A 20414-nucleotide genomic window follows, 5' to 3' on the forward strand; every position below is an offset into this window, starting at 1 on the left:
CAAGTACATAGTTCTTTATCAAAACCTGAAACTATAAGACTTGGTTACCATGCTTATTGTGTTCTGTAATTTTTCTAAGAGACGGTTCATCTGGTCCATTGTTTCATCAGCTCGGGTTTTTGCAGACTTTGCCTCTGACAGAGCTCCAGTACAGTTTGGGGCACCACATATTCGATTTCCAAACCTGTCACGACATAAAGCTCCTCCACATCGATCTTCATCACAGGATAAATTCCCTTGTGCTCCACAAATCTACAAAATTTGTTAGAGGAAAATAGTTTAAAGCATGATGTACAATGTGGCAACTGTAAATACAGTTGCACCAAGTACTTTTGGTGTTTTGAAACATAAGGCAGCATTTTCCTGTCAGTGAGCAGGGGGCAGGGCCCGCTCGGCGATGTGTAAAATGATGTGCGGTGACATTGGGCGGGTATCCTGACGTCACTGCATGTCATTCAGATTTCAGTTCGGCGGGCGCGTAGCTGAGTCGGCTGCATGCCCACCGAACTGTCAAAGGCCTATTAAGACCTGTTAAAAAGTAATTAAAGTAATTAACTGAGCTGGCCATCCAACCTTATGTTGGCAGGCAGGCGAAGAGCCCAGGTGGCCTTTGCATTTTACATGAAACCTCATCCACGGGCGGGATGAGGTTTCATGAAGGGTTTATTATTTAAATAAAAATTTTTGAAATAAATAATGGACCTGTCCCAGCTCATGTGACTGTTTCACATGAGGGGACAGGCCTTAAATTTTTTTCCCACCTTTATTCAAATTTCTATAACTTAAACAAATCTCCCTGAGGCACCTGAGGAAGATCTCTGCACGTACGCGAAAGAGCACAGGGAACCACTTGGGGAACCTCCCCCGCCCGCACAGGGACCGCTCACGCTTCTGGGCGCGCGTCATGATGGGCAGGCCTTAATTGGCCCGCCCACGTAAAATGGCGGCGCGGACCCAATCGGGGGTGCTGATTGGGTTCGCACCCACCCCCGCCTACCCCTGCACAACACCCCCAACAGGGGGAGATTTCTGGCCATAATGTCACAAAAATTCATTCTTGTTTTTTTTTCTGAGAAGGTCTTGTAATATGAAAATTTGGTACGTTTCCATTTAGGCAGGATCTCAAACTATTCTCAACATTATTGCAACAAATCCACTCTTTTCTGTCGCAAATCTTAGAGGAGCAGTTCTCCATAAGTTTTATCATGCAACTTAAAAGTAATGTTTATTCTTTTCCTTCTTTCATTTGTAATTGAAGTGTTACCTTGAAATTGTAGATTTGTGACCTTTTAGAGTCGGAGCACTAACATGAGTTTGGCTCGAGAAGAATTACATTTTTATGTTCTCTCGGCAGTGATGCTATATTATCACATTAACAATTCTACCAGTAGAAAGGCAGGATTTCTGCTGTTTTAATCACCCATAGCTTTAAGTTAAATATTGGGAATGAAACGCAGGAACACTACTTAATTAGTAAAAGGTGATTTCAGGACTAATATCAGGAATTCCTCTTTACAAGTACTGAGCAACACTTCCAGATAGAGCAGTGGAGAAAAGAACCAAAGATAAGATTAACATTTATATAGCAACCTACACAGGCGCTCTCCGACATTCCCACAGAGAATACAGAAACGAAATGGAACATACTTTGAGACACCATCCACAATACTGCGCTCTCAACCTGAAGGTGCCCCGTCATTGGTGCTGGGTTGAAGTGGAAGTCCAACCTAATTTACTTAAAGGAGGCCTGTGAGTTAAAAAGTTTCACGCTGGTGTGCACATTTCTCACCCCTAGTTAAAATCGTGGCTCACATGATAGAGGGACAGTCATTGATGAAGAAGCTGAAGGTTATTGGGTTGTGAATATTGCTCTGAGGACTATGAACTGGAACCATGGGCGGAATTTCTGAGCCCACTGGTGGTGGGTGTGATAGGTGGCGTGTGCGGAAAATATGGCGGGACCTGCTTCATGACGGCATGAACACAGGTCACGATCTTCTGCTCAGCCTGCCAATGGCGGGCTGCGTTTCCTGCCATTGTCAGTGGGGAGCTATTTGTAATACATTAGCATATAATTAAAAGGCCATCCCGCCAGGCTCTTGGAACCCCGCCGTATCATCCGTCCGCGTTGGTGGGAAAGCACGCGACGTGTTTCACAACAGCACACAGGCGACGTGCACTTGGCGGCCTTCACTTTGGGTGAACTGAGGTGAGTGAGCAGCAGCGTTCTCCACAGCTCACCCGTTGTTTACAGGCCTCAGGGGCGCCGCCGGTGTGGTGGGGGCGGGGAGGGGGTGGGGGGGGGGTGGTTCTTTTTTGCCAATCTCTTTAAATGTGTCCTCTGGTTACACACTTCTGTCACTGGAAATACTTTCTTCATATTTACTTAATCAAAACCATTCATGATTTTGAATACCTTTATCAAATCTCCTCTTAAGCTTCTTTGCTTTAAGGAGAATCATCCCAGCTCCTCCAGCCTCACCACATAGCTGAAGTCTTACATCCCAGCTACCATTCTGGTAAATCTCTTCTGCACCCTCTCAAAGTCTTGACATCCTCCTTATAATGTGGTGCACAGAATTGAACTCAATACTCCAGCTGAGGCCTAATCAGTATTTTAAAAAGGTTTAGGCTAGAATTTTCCAGACCCGTTAACGTCGGGCGTCATGGTGGACGAGGTAGGGGGACAATATGGCCAGGAGGCCAAAAATGGGTTTCACGCTGGTATGAATGCACAGTGGGATCATCCGATGGTGTCTGCCCATGGCAGAACGCCAATCGCGGTGGAGGCTGGCGTGAACCCACTTTGCATCCTGCTAATGGGATACAAAGTAAGACCCAACCAGAATCGTCCCCCCCACGCCTGATTTTCTGTTACGCCGGCGGGAAAACACGCAAGCCCAGAACAAATCTGGACAAGTGTGACGTGCAGAAGTCGGGACTTACCGTTAGGGCCTTGCCCAGATCTTTGACATCTGAGGAGCAGAAGATACTGGAGCCCTACAGCTAATCCTGGGTATGCTGGGCGGATGCTCACAGACTTGGCTCCACCATAAAGCAGCTCATGGAAGGTGGGAAGTCTCTATTGATGTCTCAGGCCTGCTTTGAAATATCATGGTCTTGGCCATGGGCTGCTCCGGATGATAGGCGAGCGGAGGGAAGAGGAAGATCCAGCTGTGAGTGAGAGAGGAAGATGTACTGGGGGGGGGTGGGGGGATGAAGATGTCAGGGGGCAGGTGAGGTTGGGAGGGGGGAGCAGGGAGTATGCGGGGGGTATGCAAGGGCAAAGAGGGTGTAAGGGGGGGGTAATGTGGCAAGAGGGAGGAAAGGTGTAAGGGAAGGAGTCGGGAGCAGGGGAAGGAGCCGGGAGCGGGGGAGGGAGTCTAATGGGGGTGGGGGGGAAGGAGCCTGGAAAGGGGGGTGCGGGGGTGGGGGGAGGTGTCTGCAGGGGGAGGAAGGAGTTCGGAAGGGCATTCAGAGGAGTCTGGCGGGGGAGGGGGGCGGGGGTGGGGGGGTGGTGGGGGGGCGGGGGTGGGGGTGGTGATGGAAGGAAGGAGCCCGGGAGGGGGTAAGGGTGGAGGAAGGATGAGGGGCGGGATGTCAAGGTGAGCGTGCAAGGGAGGGGTCTGTGGAGTCAGTTACTGCCTCCTGGGGCGGGAACTGAGCGTGGGTGTGGTAGGAGGGGATGGGGAGTATGAGAGGGGGCAGAGTGAGCCGGAAGTCTAGGAGGGTGAGAGTGCAATGGTGTCGGTAGAAGGAATGGGGACTTGGAGGCTGAAGGGGACCCTGGGGGTGGGAAGGAGGTGGTCAGGGAGGTCAATGTAGATGGGGATGGGATTCTCAGGAACGTAGGGAACCTGCATGTTCACCTGGACATTCTGGAAAGAAAAGGGCTCTGGTTGGTAGGTGACATGGGGGGGTGGAAGGTGATGTCAGGGGAGTCAACAGTGATGGGGGAAAGGATATGGGGGAGGGGAAGGGACAAGGGAGCTTATGAGAAACTTGATGACGACCATGTTTTTCAAATCAAAGTGAGCGAAGCCTTGTGTTGGATAGGCACAGGTGCTGCATGAGAGTGCAATCGGTGGGTGGGTAGAGATGTAGGTCAGCTCAGGTGGACAACTGAAATAGAACCCTAGCAGGCAACACGTGATCATAATTTCTTACCTTTTCTAGGCCTACCACTTTTTCTAGGTGCTGCCTTGACATCCACAGCTGGGTTGGAGACAGCCTGTGCAACAGTTGGCCCTATTGCCTCTGATGACTTCATCATATGTCTTCTGGAGAGCTGAGGCCTTGTGGGCCCTGACTTACTTTGGCTGTCCTCCTGTGGGACAGCTTTTCCCTCTGCAGTGACAGAGGACAAGGTTGAGGGGGTCACAGGCAAAGTGCACTCGGAGGGAGAGGACAGCTTCTGAGATCCCTGAGTGGATGACCCAGGGGTGTCCAGCTGCCACTTCTCCTACCTTTGGGTAGCCGAGGGCCCCAGACTGACTGACACCTTGAGGGGAAAGAGCATCTGGAGGGACATCGAGGTGCCCTGTTTCCCTCACACGTTGCCACTGCAGGAACTCACCCATGGCTACCGCGATGGAGTGGAGGTCTGTGTGCATCTCCATGTTCTGCTGGACCAAGGTTTCCATGGCATCCGCCATCCTTCCAATGGAGGCCTCCATAAGCGCACACGTGGGCACCACTTCATCAGAGAGCAGATGGATGCACTCTTCTGACTCATGTGCCACTCTGTTGAGGGCTTCCAAGAGGTCTGCGTGATGTTCCCTGCCTTCTACTGACTCTCCACGAAGAGTTGGAAGGCCGAATCCAGAGGCTCGTCATCTGACTCAGACCTCACAGATGCCTCTTGCCCAGCAGTCCTCCGAGTGCCGGGGAGCTCGGCTGAACCTGCCTCCTCATGCTGTGGATATGCGTCTGTGCAGTGACCACCAGATTGTGAACCCAAGCCTGCTCTAGATCTAGATCTAGGTCCCACTGAGGTGTGTCTCTGCGCTGGTGTAGAGTGTGGGTAAGCGCTGTGATGGGTCGTCCAAACTGTTTATTTCCAGCTCTTCAATGGAGGAGATGTCTTCTTGGCTGGAGCTGACGACCTGGATGGAGCTGAGGTACTAACTGGCTGAGGGCATCGGTTGCTTGGCAGAGCTCCCTGTGAACGAAAGTAGAGATAATTAGTGCATGGCGGCAGAGTCAAAAGCAGGAGAGAGAGAGCACTCACAGTTGCGTTGAGAGAATGATGGTGCGGTGCAGGATCCTCAGATGGGTGTTCACCACCGACCTCATCGTCGCCATAGGCATGGTCACGTCCTCAACAGTCAGCGCAATGGTACACTCCTCAAAGTGAGTGAGTGGCCTAATGTGGGCGACTGCACCCCCCTGTCTGGGGCCTCTCCCTGCTGATGTGAGCAGGCTTCTCCTGCATGAAAACAAATGGAGAGAATGTGAGCAGGATGCGTGGCACTGCATGGAATGTTTCTGTGGTGAGTGGAGCCATGGATGGGATGAGGACACGAGCTTCAGAGGATATGAGCCTGATGGAGGTGTGAGGGTGTGTGTGAGAGTTAGTGGTGTTGTCCCTTGAGGTGTGAGATCCCTGTGGATGTGTGATGGGTTTGTGAGTGTGTGTGTTGAGAGTGATGAGGTGGTTGACTTACTCTGGTGGAATGGATGAGAGCATTCACCCTCTTCCTGCACTGGATGGCTGACCTCCTTTGTGCTCCAGTGGCACTGACCACTGCTCTCACCACCTCCCAGGCTAGATTGGTGACTCTGGTGGACCTCATGCAGTCAGAGTGGGGGTAGGGGACATTGTAGCGGCCTTCCGCAGTGTCCAGTAGGCCCCCCAGAGAGGTGTCACTAAACTTGGGGGCTGCCATCTTCTTTGCTTTTGGGGCCATCTGTCGCCTGGAGCAGTCCTGGTCTGAAGACGTGGGGCAGCATTTTCAGGTCGGCGAATGGGAGCAGGGGTCGCTCGCCGACGCGCAAAATGACACAGGGTGACGTTGGGCGTGCATCCCGACGTCACCCTGCGTCATTTAGGTTTTCAGTTTGGCGGGCTAGCAGCCGAATTGGCTGCGCACCCGCCGACCTGTCAACGGCCTATTAAGGCCATTAAAAAAGTAATTAAAATGATTAATGGACCTGCCCGTCCAACCCTAAGGTTGGCGGGCAGGCGAAGAGCCCAGGCAGCCTTCCGAAAAAGCATGAAACTTCATCCACGGGTGGGATGAGGTTTCATGAGGGATTTAAAATGTTCGGAAAAATTTTAAGTAAAGGTAATGGACATGAACCAGCTCATGTGACAGTGTCACATGAGGGGATGTGTCAGGAAAATTTTTTCTTACCTTGAATAAATTTTTAAAAGTTCAACCGATCTTCCTGAGGCAGCACTTTGCCTCAAGGAGATCCGTGCACTCTTCCGTGTGCATGTGTGAAAGAGCGCACAGGGAATCTCCTCACCCCGCCCGCACAGGGAGCGCACAGTGCTTCCGGGCAGATGTCATGCTGGGCGGGCCTTAATTGGCCCGCCCACGTAAAATGCTGGTGCACCCCCGACTGGGGGTGCCGATCGGGAACACGCCCGCTTGCGCCCGTTCCCACACAACCCCCCACAACGGGGGATAAATGCTGCCCATGAAGTAGGCTGCTCTCTGGTGCGCTTTAAATATGGTCTGCCCGCAAGCGATCCGGCTTGTTTGCTATGAATGCATTATTAATGAGGCAGGACACACCAGGAATGGGATAATACGGCGCATTGCGGCCGGCAGGTAAAAGGTCCTTTTGTCCGCCCACTACCGCACTTTGTGCAAATCCTGAACGATTCCACCCTTAGTGATTTTTTCTTGCTTTCATATTCTATTCCTCTATTAATAAACAGCCTGCTCGACTTGTCCTGTCGTCTTCAGAGATTTGTATATGTATATCCCTAGGACTCAATGTTCTTGCACGCCATTTAAAATTGTACCATTTAGTTTATATTGCCCCTCCTCAATTTTCCTACCAAAATGTATCACTTCATGTATTAAATACGTTTCTGCCTCTTATGTCGATTAAAATCCATGCATTTTCAATATCATGTGGTTAAAGTTCTTTCTGGAATTTTGAATGGTTTTGGCATTTTAGAAAGCCTCACTATTAATTTGTCTGTCATGAACTGACCTGAATTTTAAAAATTCTTTGTATTTCTTTGCCCATGAATTATCAACAACCATCCGATCTATATTAAATGGTTTTAATAAATGCAGGACCCACCTCATTATTTATAATACTCAAATCCAATAGCTTAGTCTTGTTCTTCAGTGCATGAATCCTATTTCTATCGATCAACATTGCTTTGTCTAACAAGGCGGCTGCCTTTTCTCTTGTTATTTTTGAGTTGTTCAGCAGCACTTCTGAATCATTCACTTTTTGCTGTGAGGCTTCTGAATTCTGATAGTACGTTTCAATATCTTCAAAGCTACCTGTCAACAAAAGGAAAATCATTATACTATCATCCCTTGAGCTGAACCTAACTTCTGACTATAAATTTTATCACTATAGACTGATGGAAGAAATGTCTGAACGCTATTTGCTGAATGAGCTGACTTTTTTATTAAGCTATTAAAAATTGGTATGCACACCTCACAAGATTATATTACCGTGTATTTTATCTCAAGGAAGCATTTAATTGCAATGGACTTCCCAAAGCTTTCATGCCCATAAATGCAGACTTTTTTCACTTCATGTGCTATATCTTAATCAATCCATTGGCTTTTAGCTTTGGTAGTAAGAACAAAAAAGCAGAATATTTTTTAAAACGTGTGAAACTTCTAAATGTTAATGTTCAGAGAGACTTCAGTGCACTTGTAGAATGAACACAGAAAGTTAGTATGCAGGTATTGTAAGTAATTAGGAAGGCAAATGGCATGTTGACCTTTATTGCAATGGGATTGGAATACAAGAATAAGGAAGCCTTACTGCAATTGCACAGAGTTCTGGCCAGACCATAGCTGGAGTATAGTGTGCTGTTTTGGTCTCCATTCAAAAGGAAGGCTGCACTGTGAAGGTTCCCTAGAATGGTTCACAAGGATTGTCCTATAATGAGAGTTTGTGTAAATTGGGCTGGTACTCTCTGGTGTTCAGAGAATGAGAGATGATCTCATGGAAACACACAAGATCCTGAAAGGGCTTGGCATGTAGACAATGAGAGGTTGTGTCCCCTGGCTAGGGGAATCAGTCTCAGGATAAAGGGTCGATTACTTAGGACTGAGACGAGGAGAAATTTCTTCAGTCAAAGGGTTGTGAATCTTTAGAATTCCCTACCCCAGAGGCTTGTTGGTGCTCCATCATTCAAAATATTTAAGGTTGCGATAGACTGATTTTTGATCTCCAAGGGAATCAAGGAATATGGGGAGCAGGTGGGAAAGTGGAGTTGGTGCAGGAGATTAACCATGATCAATATTGCAAGGAGAAACAGGTTCAGCGCATCTACTCGTCTATAGTCTACTCATGCTCCTTTCTTATGTTCTTAATTATACATAACTGACTGACTGCCTGTCTGTCTGTGATCAGGTTTTTGTTGATTTTCTGGAGTCAGGAGAGATGAATATATCTTAGAGATGAAGGGGGCACTTTCCAAGTAGACAACTTTGCTTTGATTAAAGGAAAGATCTGGATCGCTTAGATTATTTCGCAATAAATTTTGTTACATTCTAATTTGGGTCAATAGACAAGTGTTTAGGTGTGGCCTGAGCAACCTCCACATAGACTCCCGAAGTCTGTTGAAGAAATATAAGTCATAAATGATCAGGTCTCCAACCTCATGATTTTTCAATCAGAGTGGTAATGGTGTGAAGAATGGTTTAAATGCATCAAATACACGATTGCCGTTCATTATCATGGTGGCGAAGCTATGGTAATTACCTTCTTGCACAGAATTACATAGCAAGTACAGCACACAAAAGGGCCATTGCTAGTGTTTATGCTCCACACAAGCCTCATCCCACCATAAATTATTTCATCCCATCTTTCTTTCACATGTACTTAACCAGCTTCCCTTTACATGCATTGTTTGCTGGTTTAAAAGGTAATGAATGGCCAAGCATTGCAGAAGTCCTAGAAGATACAAACAAGGAGCAGGAGTAGGCCATTTGGCCCCTCAGACCTGCTCCGCCATTTAATAAGATCATGGCTGATCTGATAGTAACTTCAAATCTGCATCCCACCTACCTCCGATAACCTATCACCCCCTTGCTTACCAAGAATCTATCCACCTCCGCCCTAAAAATATTCAAAGACTCTGCTCCCACCGCCTTTTCAGGAAGAGAGGTCCAAAGACTCACGACCCTCAGAAAAAATTTCACCTCACCTCCATTTTAAATGCACGATCCCTTATTTTTAAACAGTGACCCCTAGTTCTAGGTTCACCCACAAGAGGAAACATCCTCTCCACATCCACCCTGTTAACTCCCCTCAGGATCTTATGGGCAGGATTTTTCCATCGGCGTGCGGGGCGGGCCCGACACGCCGACAGGTAAAATGACGTGCAATGACGTCGGGTGTGTGCCCCGACATCGTCGTGTTGAGTAACGATGTTTTGTTCAGCAGGTGCGTGCCAGAGTCGGCTGTGCGCCCGCCAATATGTAAACGGCCTATTAAGGCCATTAAGGATTTAATTAAGGTTATTATAAACGCCTGTCCAACCTTACGGTTGGCGGGCAGGTGAAAAGGCCAAGCTTTTCAGGAAACCTCATCCATGAGCGGGATGAGGTTTCCTAAATCTTTTATTCGATAAATAAAAAAATTTGCATTAATATAAAAACATGTCCCAACTCATATGACACAGTCACATGAGAGGACAGGTTTAAATCAATTTATAAACCTTTAATTTTTTGAACATCAATTCAATCTCCGAGGCAGCTCCATGCCTCAGGAAGATTGAAGCACTCTTTCACATGCATTTGACTCTCCCTCCTCCCCCCGCCTGCACAGGTAGGGCTGAGTGCTACTGGCCATGTATTATGCTGGACGGTCCTTAATTGGCCTGCCCGTGTAAATTAATTATCTAAGTTGAGATGGCTGGGCAGGTGATGTGCTGTAGCTGTATGATGTGGGAGCTGGCAGATCCCATTGCGAGCCGCAGTGACCACATCTGCAGCAAGTGTTGGTTGCTGGAGGAACTCCGGCTCAGAATTGATGAGCTGGAGTCCGAGCTCCGGATGCTGCGGCACATCCGGGAGGGGGAGAGTTACCTGGACGCTTTGTTTCAGGAGGCGGGCACACCCGGTAGATTAAGTACCTCAAGTCCGGTCAGTGGTCAGGGTCAGCAGGGTGTGACTGCAAGTGAGGCAGGTAGAGGGATCCTGTGTTCAGGAACAGAGGAGCCTCAGCTCTTGACCTTGTCCAACAGGTAGGAGGTACTTGCTCCCTGTGTGGATGAGGAACAAGGCTGTAGGGAGGATGAGCCAGCTGACCACAGCACCATGGCACAGGAGGTCATTCAAGAGGGGGGAGCAAAAAGACAAGTGGTAGTTGTAGGGGATTCTATAATTAGGGGAATTGATAGCATCCTTTGTAAGCAGGATCGAGAGTCCCGCATGGTATGTTGCCTGCCCGGTGCCGGGGTGAGGGACATCTCTGACCGGCTTGAAATGATATTGGAGAGGGAGGGGAAGGATCCAGTTGTTGTGGTTCACGTCGGGACAAATAACATAGGTAAGACTAGGAAAGAGGACCTGTTTGGGGATTATCAGGAACTAGGAACTAAATTAAAGAACAGGTCCTCAAGGGTTATAATCTCCGGATTACTACCCGAGCCACGTGCAAATTGGCATAGGGACACGAGAATGAGGGAAGTAAATACGTGGCTAAAGGAGTGGGGCAGGAAAGAGGGATTCCATTTCGTGGGGCACTGGCATCAGTATCGGAACAGGAGGGATCTGTACCGTGGACGGTCTCCACCTGAACCGATCTGGGACCAATGTTCTAGCGAAAAGGGTAAATAGGGTGCTCAACAGGACTTTAAACTAGAAAGTGGGAGGGAGGGAAGGGTAAAACTCCAAGAAGTATGACTAATGGGAAACAAAGCAGCAGGTTAGCATGTGGGGGGGTGGATTCAACTTCATGGAAAATTATGAAAAAACTGAAAAGAAAGGAGAGCCCAGGAGAGGCTATTAAAGTCTCCAGAACACAAAATAGGACAGAGTGTTTGGAAAGGGCTAGGAATCTAACTTCAAGCACATCAGGTAAAGGGACGACAATGAGAAAGGGGACGGGAAATACAGGACCGAAGGTGTTGTATCTAAATGCACGCAGTATACGAAATAAGGTAAATGAGCTTGTGGCGCAGATTGAAATTGGCAGGTAAGATGTGTTGGGCATCATGGAGACATGGCTGCAAGGGGATCAGGACTGGGAGCTAAATATCCAAGGATATACATCCTATCAAAAAGATAGGCGGGTTGGTAGAGGGGGTGGGGTTGCTTTGTTAGTAAGAATTGAAATTAAATCGATAGCAAGAAATGACGTAGGGTCAGATGATGTAGAATCTGTGTGGGTAGAGTTGAGGAACCGCAAAGGTAAAAAAACCATAATGGGAGTTATGTACAGGCCTCCGAACAGTAGTCAGGATGTGGGGCACAAGATACACCAGGAGATAGAAAAGGCGTGTAAGAAAGGCAAGGTTACAGTGATCATGGGGCATTTCAATATGCAGGTAGACTGGGAAAATCAGGTTGGTAGTGGATCCCAAGAAAAGGAATTTGTGGAATGTCTACGAGATGGCTTTTTGGAGCAGCTTGTGGTGGAGCCCACTAGGGAACAGGCAATTCTAGATTTAGTGATGCGTAATGAGGCAGATTTGATAAGGGAGCTTAAGATGAAGGAACCCTTAGGAGGAAGTGAACATAATATGATAGAATTTATCCTGCAATTTGAGAGGAAAAAGCTGGAATCAGATGTAGCGGTATTACAGTTGAATAAAGGCAACTACAGAGGCATGAGGGAAGAGCTGGCCAGAATTGACTGGGAGATGAGCCTAGCAGGAAAGACAGTGGAACAGCAATGGCAGGAGTTTCTGGGAGTTATTTGGGAGACACAGCAAAAATTCATCCCTAGGAAGAAGAAGCATACTAAAGGGAGAACGAGGCAACCAGGGCTGACAAGTGAAGTCAGGGACAGCATAAAAGCTAAAGAGAAAGCATACAATGCGGCGAAGAGCAGTGGGAAACCAGGGGATTGGGAAGCCTACAAAGACCAACAGAGGACAACTAAAAAAGAAATTAGGAGGGAGAAGATTAAATATGAGGGTAAACTAGCCAGTAATATAAAAGAAGATTGCAAGAGTTTTTTAGATATATAAAGGGTAAGAGAGAGGCAAAAGTAGACATTGGGCCGCTGGAAAATGACGCTGGAGAAGTAGTAGTGGGGAACAAAGAAATGGCGGAGGAACTGAATAGGTACTTTGCATCAGTCTTCATGATGGGAGACACGAGTAACATCCCCAAAGTTCAAGAGAGTCGGGGGGCAGAGGTGAGTATGGTGGCCATTGCCAAGGAGAAGGTGCTAGGAAAACTGAAAGGTCTGAAGATGGATAAATCACCTGGACCAGATGGATTACACCCCAGAGTTCTGAAGGAGATAGCTGAAGAGATAATGGAGGTGTTAGTGGTGATCTTTCAGGAATCACTGGAGTCAGGGAGGGTCCCAGAGGACTGGAAAATTGCTAATGTAATCCCCCTGTTTAAGAAGGGAGTGAGGCAAAAGACGGGAAATTACAGGCCGATTAGCCTGACCTCGGTCGTTGGTAAGATTTTAGAGTCCATTATTAAGGATGAGATTTCAGAATACTTGGAAGTGCATGGTAAAATAGGGCAAAGTCAGCATGATTTCATCAAGGGGAGGTCATACCTGACAAACCTGTTAGAATTCTTTGAGGAGGTAATGAGTAGGTTAGACAAAGGAGAGCCAATGGATGTTATCTACATGGACTTCCAGAAGGCCTTTGACAAGGTGCCGCACAGAAGGTTGCTCAGTAAGATAAGAGCCCATGGTGTTAGAGGCAAGGTACTAGCATGGATAGAAGATTGGCTGTCTGGCAGGAGGCAGAGAGTGGGGATAAGGGGGTCCTTCTCAGGATGGCGGCCAGTGACTAGTGGAGTTCCGCAGAGTTGGGACCACAACTTTTCACTATATACATTAATGATCTAGATGAAGGAACTGAGGGCATCCTGGCTAAGTTTGCAGATGATACAAAGACAGGTGGAGGGACAGGTAGTATTGAGGAGGCGGGGAGGCTGCAGAAGGATTTGGACAGGTTAGGAGAATGGGCAAAGAAGTGGCAGATGGAATACAACGTGGGGAAATGTGAGGTCATGCACTTTGGTAGGAAGAATAGAGGCATAGACTATTTTCTAAATGGGGAGAGAATTCAGAAATCTGAAGTGCAAAGGGACTTGGGAGTCCAATTCCAGGATTCTCTTAAGGTTAACTTGCAGATTGAGTCAGTAGTTAGGAAGGCAAATGCAATGTTGATATTTATTTCGAGAGGACTAGAATATAAAAGCAGGGATGTGCTGCTGAGGCTTTATAAGGCTCTGGTCAGACCACATTTAGAATATTGTGAGCAATTTTGGGCCCCGTATCTCAGGAAGGATGTGCTGGCCCTGGAGAGGGTCCAGAGGAGGTTCACGATTACGATCCCAGGAATGAAAGGCTTAACATATGAGGGACGTTTGAGGACTCTGGGTCTATACTCGATGGAGTTTAGAAGGATGAGGGGGGATCTGATTGAAACTTACAGAGTACTGAAAGGCCTGGATAGAGTGGACGTGGGGAAGATGTTTCCATTAGTAGGAGAGACTAGGACCTGAGGGCACAGCCTCAGAGTAAAGGGAAGACCTTTTAGAACAGAGATGAGGAGAAACTTCTTTAGCCGGAGAGTGGTGAATCTATGGAATTCATTGCCACAGAAGGCTGTGGAGGCCAGGTCATTAAGTGTATTTAAGACCGAGATAGATAGGTTCTTGATTGGTAAGGGGATCAAAGGTTACGGGGAGAAGGCGGGAGAATGGGGTTGAGAAACTTATCAGCCATAATTGAATGGCGGAGCAGACTTGATGGGCCGAATGGCCTAATTTCTGCTCCTATGTCGTATGGTCTTATGGCGGTGCGGAGCCGATCGCAGGTGGCGATCGGCTCTGTGCCTGCCCCTGCCCACTCCTGCCGAGCCCGCCCACCATATGAAAAATCCTGCCCTATATGTTTCAATCGAGTTGTCTCTTACTCTTCCAAATTCCAGTGGATACAAGCCTAGCCTGTCCAATCGTTCCTCATAAGGCCATTCCAGGTATTAGTCTGGTAAACTTTCTTTGAGCTGCTTCTAATGTATTTACATCCTTCCTTTAAAAAGGTGACCAATACTGTACATAGTGCTCCAGATATGGTCTCACTAGTGCTTTGTATAACTGAAGCATAACCTCCTTACTTTTGTATTCAATTTCTCTCGCAATAAATTATAACATGCTATTAGCTTTCCTAATTACCTGCTGTACCTGCGATTCATGCACTAAGACACCCAGATCCCCCTGCATCTCAGAGCTCTGCAATCTCTCAATATCTAGATTAATATGCTTCTTTTTTATTCTTCCTGCCAAATGGACAATTTCACATTTTCCCACATTAAACACCATTTGCCAGATCTTTGCCCACTCACTTAACCTATCTATATCTTTTTATAGCCTCCTTATATCCTCGTCACAAATTACTTTCCTACCTATCTTTGTGTCATCAGCAAATTTGGCATCATCCCATCCATCCCTTCATCCAAGTCATATATAAATTGTAAACACTTGTGGTCCCAGCACTGATCCCTGTGGCACACCACTCATTACATCTTGCCAACCTGAAAAAGACCAATTTATGTCTACTCTTTGCTTCCTGTTAGCCAGTCAATCTTCTATCCATGCCAATATGTTACCCCCTATACTATGAGCTTTTATTTTCCGCAATAACCTTTGATGTGGCACTTTACCAAATGCCTTCTGGAAATCTAAATACAGTACATCCACTGGTTCCCTTTATCCATAACACAAGTTACTTCCTCAAAGAACTCCAATAAGTTTGTTAAACACGATTTCCCTTTCACAAAACCCATGTTGACTCTGCCTGATGACCGTGGACTTATTTAAGTGCCCTGTTATAGCTTCTTTAGCTAATTGGGCTGCAGTTTCCTTCTTTCTGTCTCCCTCCCTTTTTGAATAATGGAGTTACATTTGTTATCTTCCAATCTAATGCAACCTTTCCTCAATCTAGGGAGGTTCGGAAAATTAAAACCAGTGCATCAACTATCTCACTAGCCACTTGTAAGACCCTAGGATGAAGTCCATCAGGACCAGGGCACTTGTCAGCCCACAGCTCCAACAATTTACTCAGTACCACATCTCTGGTGATTGTAATTTTCCTGAGTTTCTCCCTCCCTTCCATTTACTGATTTATAGCTGCTTCTGGGATGTTAATGATGGCTTGGTGTAAGTCACTTGCACCATAATCTTCTGTAACATTTGTGCTGGGACATTACCACACACCATAGATAGACCATTACTGTGGCACAACCTTTCAGCAAATTCAGTAGCATTTTTTACATGTGTTGTAAATGACTAGTCCTAAATGAGATGATTAGAGATCTTTCCTATGGAGTCATTTGAAATTAACTTCAACACTTCTGAAATTAAGGCCTTGATATGTATGGGGTGGGAGAGGGAGCACATGTTTCTGGGGGAAGCATAAAATGCGGAGGTCCTGCTGAATTTAGCAACAGGATCTTATCAGTATCTTTGCTGGCCAGCATTAAATTCAAATGTTTGTAAAAACCAGAGGAACTGGGCCTCAATGACATATTATAATGATGGACCTGTCTCTCCAGAGTGGGCCACTTGGACTCCACCAAACCCATGTGGTTAAACTAGAAGTGGGTGCATTTACGGCATGTTTCACACATTTCTGAATTTAACCACCCTCCTCCTGACTCTCTCTTACTGGTTGTGTGGTTGTGAGGCGAGGGTGTGTGGTGGGAGCGGTTAAAATTCCCCCCACGTCCCAATCCTTGTACTGATCTTTTTCAATTTATATTTTTACTTACTGAGCCTGAATCTAATGTTGATGATTCTCTAATTTACTGATCATTATTTAAAAACTTAAGAAAAGCATGGAATGAGAAGGGATGAGATGCAATGGATTTTTAAATCTCCTAAAAAGGAAAAAGTCTGCCTTCTTCAAAAATTAAAATCAGGCAAATGTCAATAACTTTGTGGTGACCTCATTTATACCAGGGACAGAAAGAAATATATTCTACATAAGAATAGACCTAAATAGTTTTCTTTGTATGGAATTCCTCGATTCCACCATATAATAACTGCAAGTGCAACAAAATAAATGACCAGGGAAATGGAGGAGGAGAGGAATATGAAGGGAACATTCCAAACATGTAGGGCTAAGAATCGCTTACTGCAACTCATTAAATTCACTTGGTAGAATAGGTTTGGAGCAGGTCAGTGAAAGAAAACCACCTATTTCACAATGGAACAAAAGCAGATGCAGTGAAAGGGCAAAAGATACAAACCTAAGAACAATGATAAGGAATTTCATGATTGCTTTCCACTCCCAATCATATAGCATGAAAAATACACGTAGACTTCGCTAAAATAAATACCTTGAAACAAGATTTTGCAAGGCAAAGAAACCTTAATTAAAATGGAGATAGGCATTCCAAAGTAAACAAGGCAGACCTAATTCTGGATTAGCAATATAACTGAAACGCTGTTGAGATAAGATATGCTTCACAGCTTCCGTTCTGCACAGCTGAGTTTCGAGGGCATTAATAACTAAAACAGTTACGGCTTAAGTATGGAATAAATCAAGCAACACCTAGCCTGCCCTAGGCTTGTGACAGGATGTTATTTCTTCCATGAGTGAGTTGCAAAGCAAGTGTGAATATTTTATGACACCACTCAATTCAATATGTTGGTAGTTTGCTATATACTACTATAAGGAAAAAATCTTGTTGCAAAGGGGTCTTTAAAAAATGCTGTTAATATGGCACTGCTACCTATTAAGAAATAGGAACTTTTTGTTTGGGTGAAGCCTTTATAATTGTGTAAATACGAGATGTGTAATGGTGGAAAAAATGAGAAGGTTAGAAGTTTATGATGTTAAGTACATCTTGTGAAGAAATTGTAAAGAAACCTCCCAGGGGAAAAAGGTGTTAAGAAATAGGAACTTAGTCCGGGCGGAGGCCGAGTGCTCCATTTCCCAGCAGGCCCTAGAGTTCCAGGCATTTGCAGAGTGCGAGAGTGTGACAGGCTGTGTGTGCTCTGTTCAGGTTTGTTTTTTTCAGTTGAAGGGCTCAGCCATCTGGGACATTGGGAGTACACCTGTAGGGGGTGAAAACAAGGATCACGAGACCCAGGGTTTTGGGCATCATAACACGGTGAGTTCCAGGACCGAGAGGAGGGAACATAGAGAATCCAAGGAGAGGTCCCAGAGAGAGAAACCACTGGGGAGAGGAACAAAGAAAGAGGCACCAAGCAGCAAAAATGCTGCTGTTGGTAGGCTCCAGGTGGTGAGTGCCTGGGAGAAGCCCTAGAGTACTGAAAAGGCAGTGGAAGGTCGGTGACATTGTGCTGTGGGCAATTGGGGAAAAGGTAACCCTTTGAAGCAGTGGTGTTCTTTGCTCAGAATAGCTGAAGAGCTGGAGTTGTATCTGTAAGTCAGTGCTGGAGTACAGTCTTGGGAAGCCGGTGGAATGTAGTATCAGGAGAAGAGATTAAACCATCCAGAGGTGAGCAGTCATTGAGGCATCCCGAGTCAGAATAACTTTGAGGGAATTCAGAGGCTAGATCTTCAAAAGTGAAGACTTGAAATCCTTCATAAGGGAGACAGAGTTTTATTGAGATTGTCTAATTCACAGTGGACACTGACATCTGGGTGGGTTGCTGAGAAATCCATGGGATCTGTCTTGGTCGCATTTTATTGTGCAGGATGGTGTGTTCGACCACAATTTGCCTGTTAACTCACACACACCTCATGTTAATTCTGAATGTTAGAGTATAAGATAGATATTGTAAATTGTTTTACTTTTCTGACTTTGTATAGTAAAGTTTATTTTGGTTTCTTTAAAGCCATGGAATCCTCTGGCTTTATTCTTTTAGCAAGTACCTTGGATCTCAAATCCTTGAACTCCCTTCCTAACAGCACTATGGGTGTACCTAATCTACATGGACTGCAGCAATTCAAGAAGGTGGCTCACCACCATCTTCTCAAGGGTAATTGGGGATGGGCAGTAAATGCTGGCCTAGCCAGTGACTCCCACATCCCATGAATAGAATAGATAAAACAAAAGAGATAACTGTGTCACAACCAGTCTTTAACTCTGATCTGAGCAGATCGAGTTGACTCCACGCAGTTAAAGAGTTAACATGCTCTCCACAGTGACATCATTTGGATGTTTAAAAACACAATTGTAAAGCATATGGTAATTTCAACAAATCACTTTAGTTTTAGTAATCACCATTTTAATCAGCTAAATCCAGCATTCATTTGACATGGACATACTCTACAGGAATGTTAGTTTAATGGCTCTTCCACTTGTACACTTACCATTTATGTTGGCTTTCATTCTGGAGTTCTTTCTGAATCTACTCACATCCTGAATGAGCTTGTCAACTTCCTTATTAAGATCATCAATGTCTCTATTAAGCTCTTTGGTGCCATTTGAAATATTCACATTTGGATCAATCTGCATTTTGGTTTCACTGCACAACAAATAAATTGTAAAGATATTTAACACATTATTACATAACACACAATTACATAACTGTGTGGTTATATATTAACATCTTTTGTCTCACATTAGTACCATGTGTGCCATATTCTGGCAAAACTGGAGTCAATGGGAATCAGGGGGAAACCTCTCCGCTGGTTGGAGTCATACCTAGCACAAAAGAAGATGGTTGGAGGTCAATCATCTCAGTTCCAGGACATCACTGCAGGAGTTCCTCAGGGTTGTGTCCTAGGCCCAACCATCTTCAGCCGTTTCCTCAATGGCCTTCCTTCCATCATAAGGCCAGAAGTGGGGTTGTTTGCTGATAATTGCACTATGTTCAGCACCATGTGCGACCCCTCAGATACTGAAGCAGTCCATGTCAAAATGCAGCTAGACCTGGACAATATCCAGACTTGGATTGACAAGTGGCAAGTAACATTCATGCACACAAGTGTCAGGCAATGACCATGTCCAACAAGAGAGAATCTAACCATCACCCTTTGACATTCAATGGCATTACCATTGCTGAATCCCCCACTACCACTATTACCATTTACCAGAAACTGAACTGGACTAGCCATATAAATACTGTGACTACAAGAGCAGGTCAGAGGCTAGGAATCCTGCAGTGAGTAACTCACCTCCTGACTCCCCAAAGCCTGTCCACTATCTACAAGGCACAAGTCAGGAGTGTGATGGAATACTCCCCAATTGTCTGGATGACTGCAGCTCCAACAATACTCAAGAAGCTTGATGAGCACCCCTTCTACAAACATTCACTCCCCCCGCCACCAATGCACAGTAGCAGCAGTGCGTACCATCTACAAGATGCACTGCTGAAACTCACCAAGGCTCCTTTGACAGCACCTTCCAAACCCACAACCACTATCATCTAGAAGAACAAGGGCAGCAGTTACATGGGGACACTACCACCTGGAAGCTCCCCTCCAAGCCACTCACCATCCTGACTTGGAAATATATTTTGCTGTTAGAAATTCAATGGCTGAGATTTTCCCAGCACGGAGTGAGTCCTGACAGTGGACCTATAGGGGGGTCCCAAGCACATGTGGGAGGTCAACCAGACTGTGGTGGAAATGTTTCTGCTGGCAGCCAATTAAGAGGCCTCTGCTGAGCTTGTCATCCAATTAAGGATGACACACTGTCAGCCCAGTCAGAGCTCTGCAACCTGGGCAACACCACAGAGAGAGGCAAAAGGGGACTTATGAGAGTTAAAAGAATATATGTTGTTGTTCTGGGGCCAGGCAGGGACACCCTGGTGATTGGAGGGGACCAGGGTGGTGTGGAACCACTGCCGTTGGCAGCCCCCTCCTTGGGTAATGGAGCCTCTAGAGCCCCCCCCACCCCACTGGAAAGCCGCTGGGAGGTTGCCTGCCTCCATGCAGTGGCCTCATCATGTGACAGGCCTTTCCCCCACACCCCCACTTTAGGGATGGGCAATAAATGCTGTGCCAGCAAAACCCACACCCCTTGAAGGAATAAATAACAAGATACATAAATACTGGCTTCTATTTGTCATCTACTTTCCAAAAATTAAAAAGAAAACAAAAATTAAATTTAAAAAATGGGTTTCAGTTAAGTACTAGAT

General features: G+C 46.1%; 1 protein-coding gene and 1 long non-coding RNA gene across 3 annotated transcripts in view; one reads left to right on the plus strand and one right to left on the minus strand.

Annotated features, from left to right (window-relative positions):
* The window catches only part of LOC144687395 (uncharacterized), a 94301-nt gene that overhangs the window by 59394 nt on the left and 14493 nt on the right, over positions 1-20414 (plus strand). The window lies entirely within an intron of this gene.
* Positions 1-20414, minus strand: part of lamb4 (laminin, beta 4) — a 118136-nt gene that overhangs the window by 11811 nt on the left and 85911 nt on the right. The window contains exons 25-27 of the mRNA XM_078553462.1: positions 18643-18797; positions 7264-7472; positions 49-252 (exon numbers count right to left, since the gene is read on the minus strand). Coding sequence (XP_078409588.1) covers positions 49-252; positions 7264-7472; positions 18643-18797 — 568 coding nt within the window. The remainder of the gene's footprint in view (positions 1-48; positions 253-7263; positions 7473-18642; positions 18798-20414) is intronic.

This window comes from Cetorhinus maximus, chromosome 12 (genome assembly GCF_964194155.1).
Source record: "Cetorhinus maximus chromosome 12, sCetMax3.hap1.1, whole genome shotgun sequence".
Classification (NCBI taxonomy): domain Eukaryota; kingdom Metazoa; phylum Chordata; class Chondrichthyes; order Lamniformes; family Cetorhinidae; genus Cetorhinus; species Cetorhinus maximus.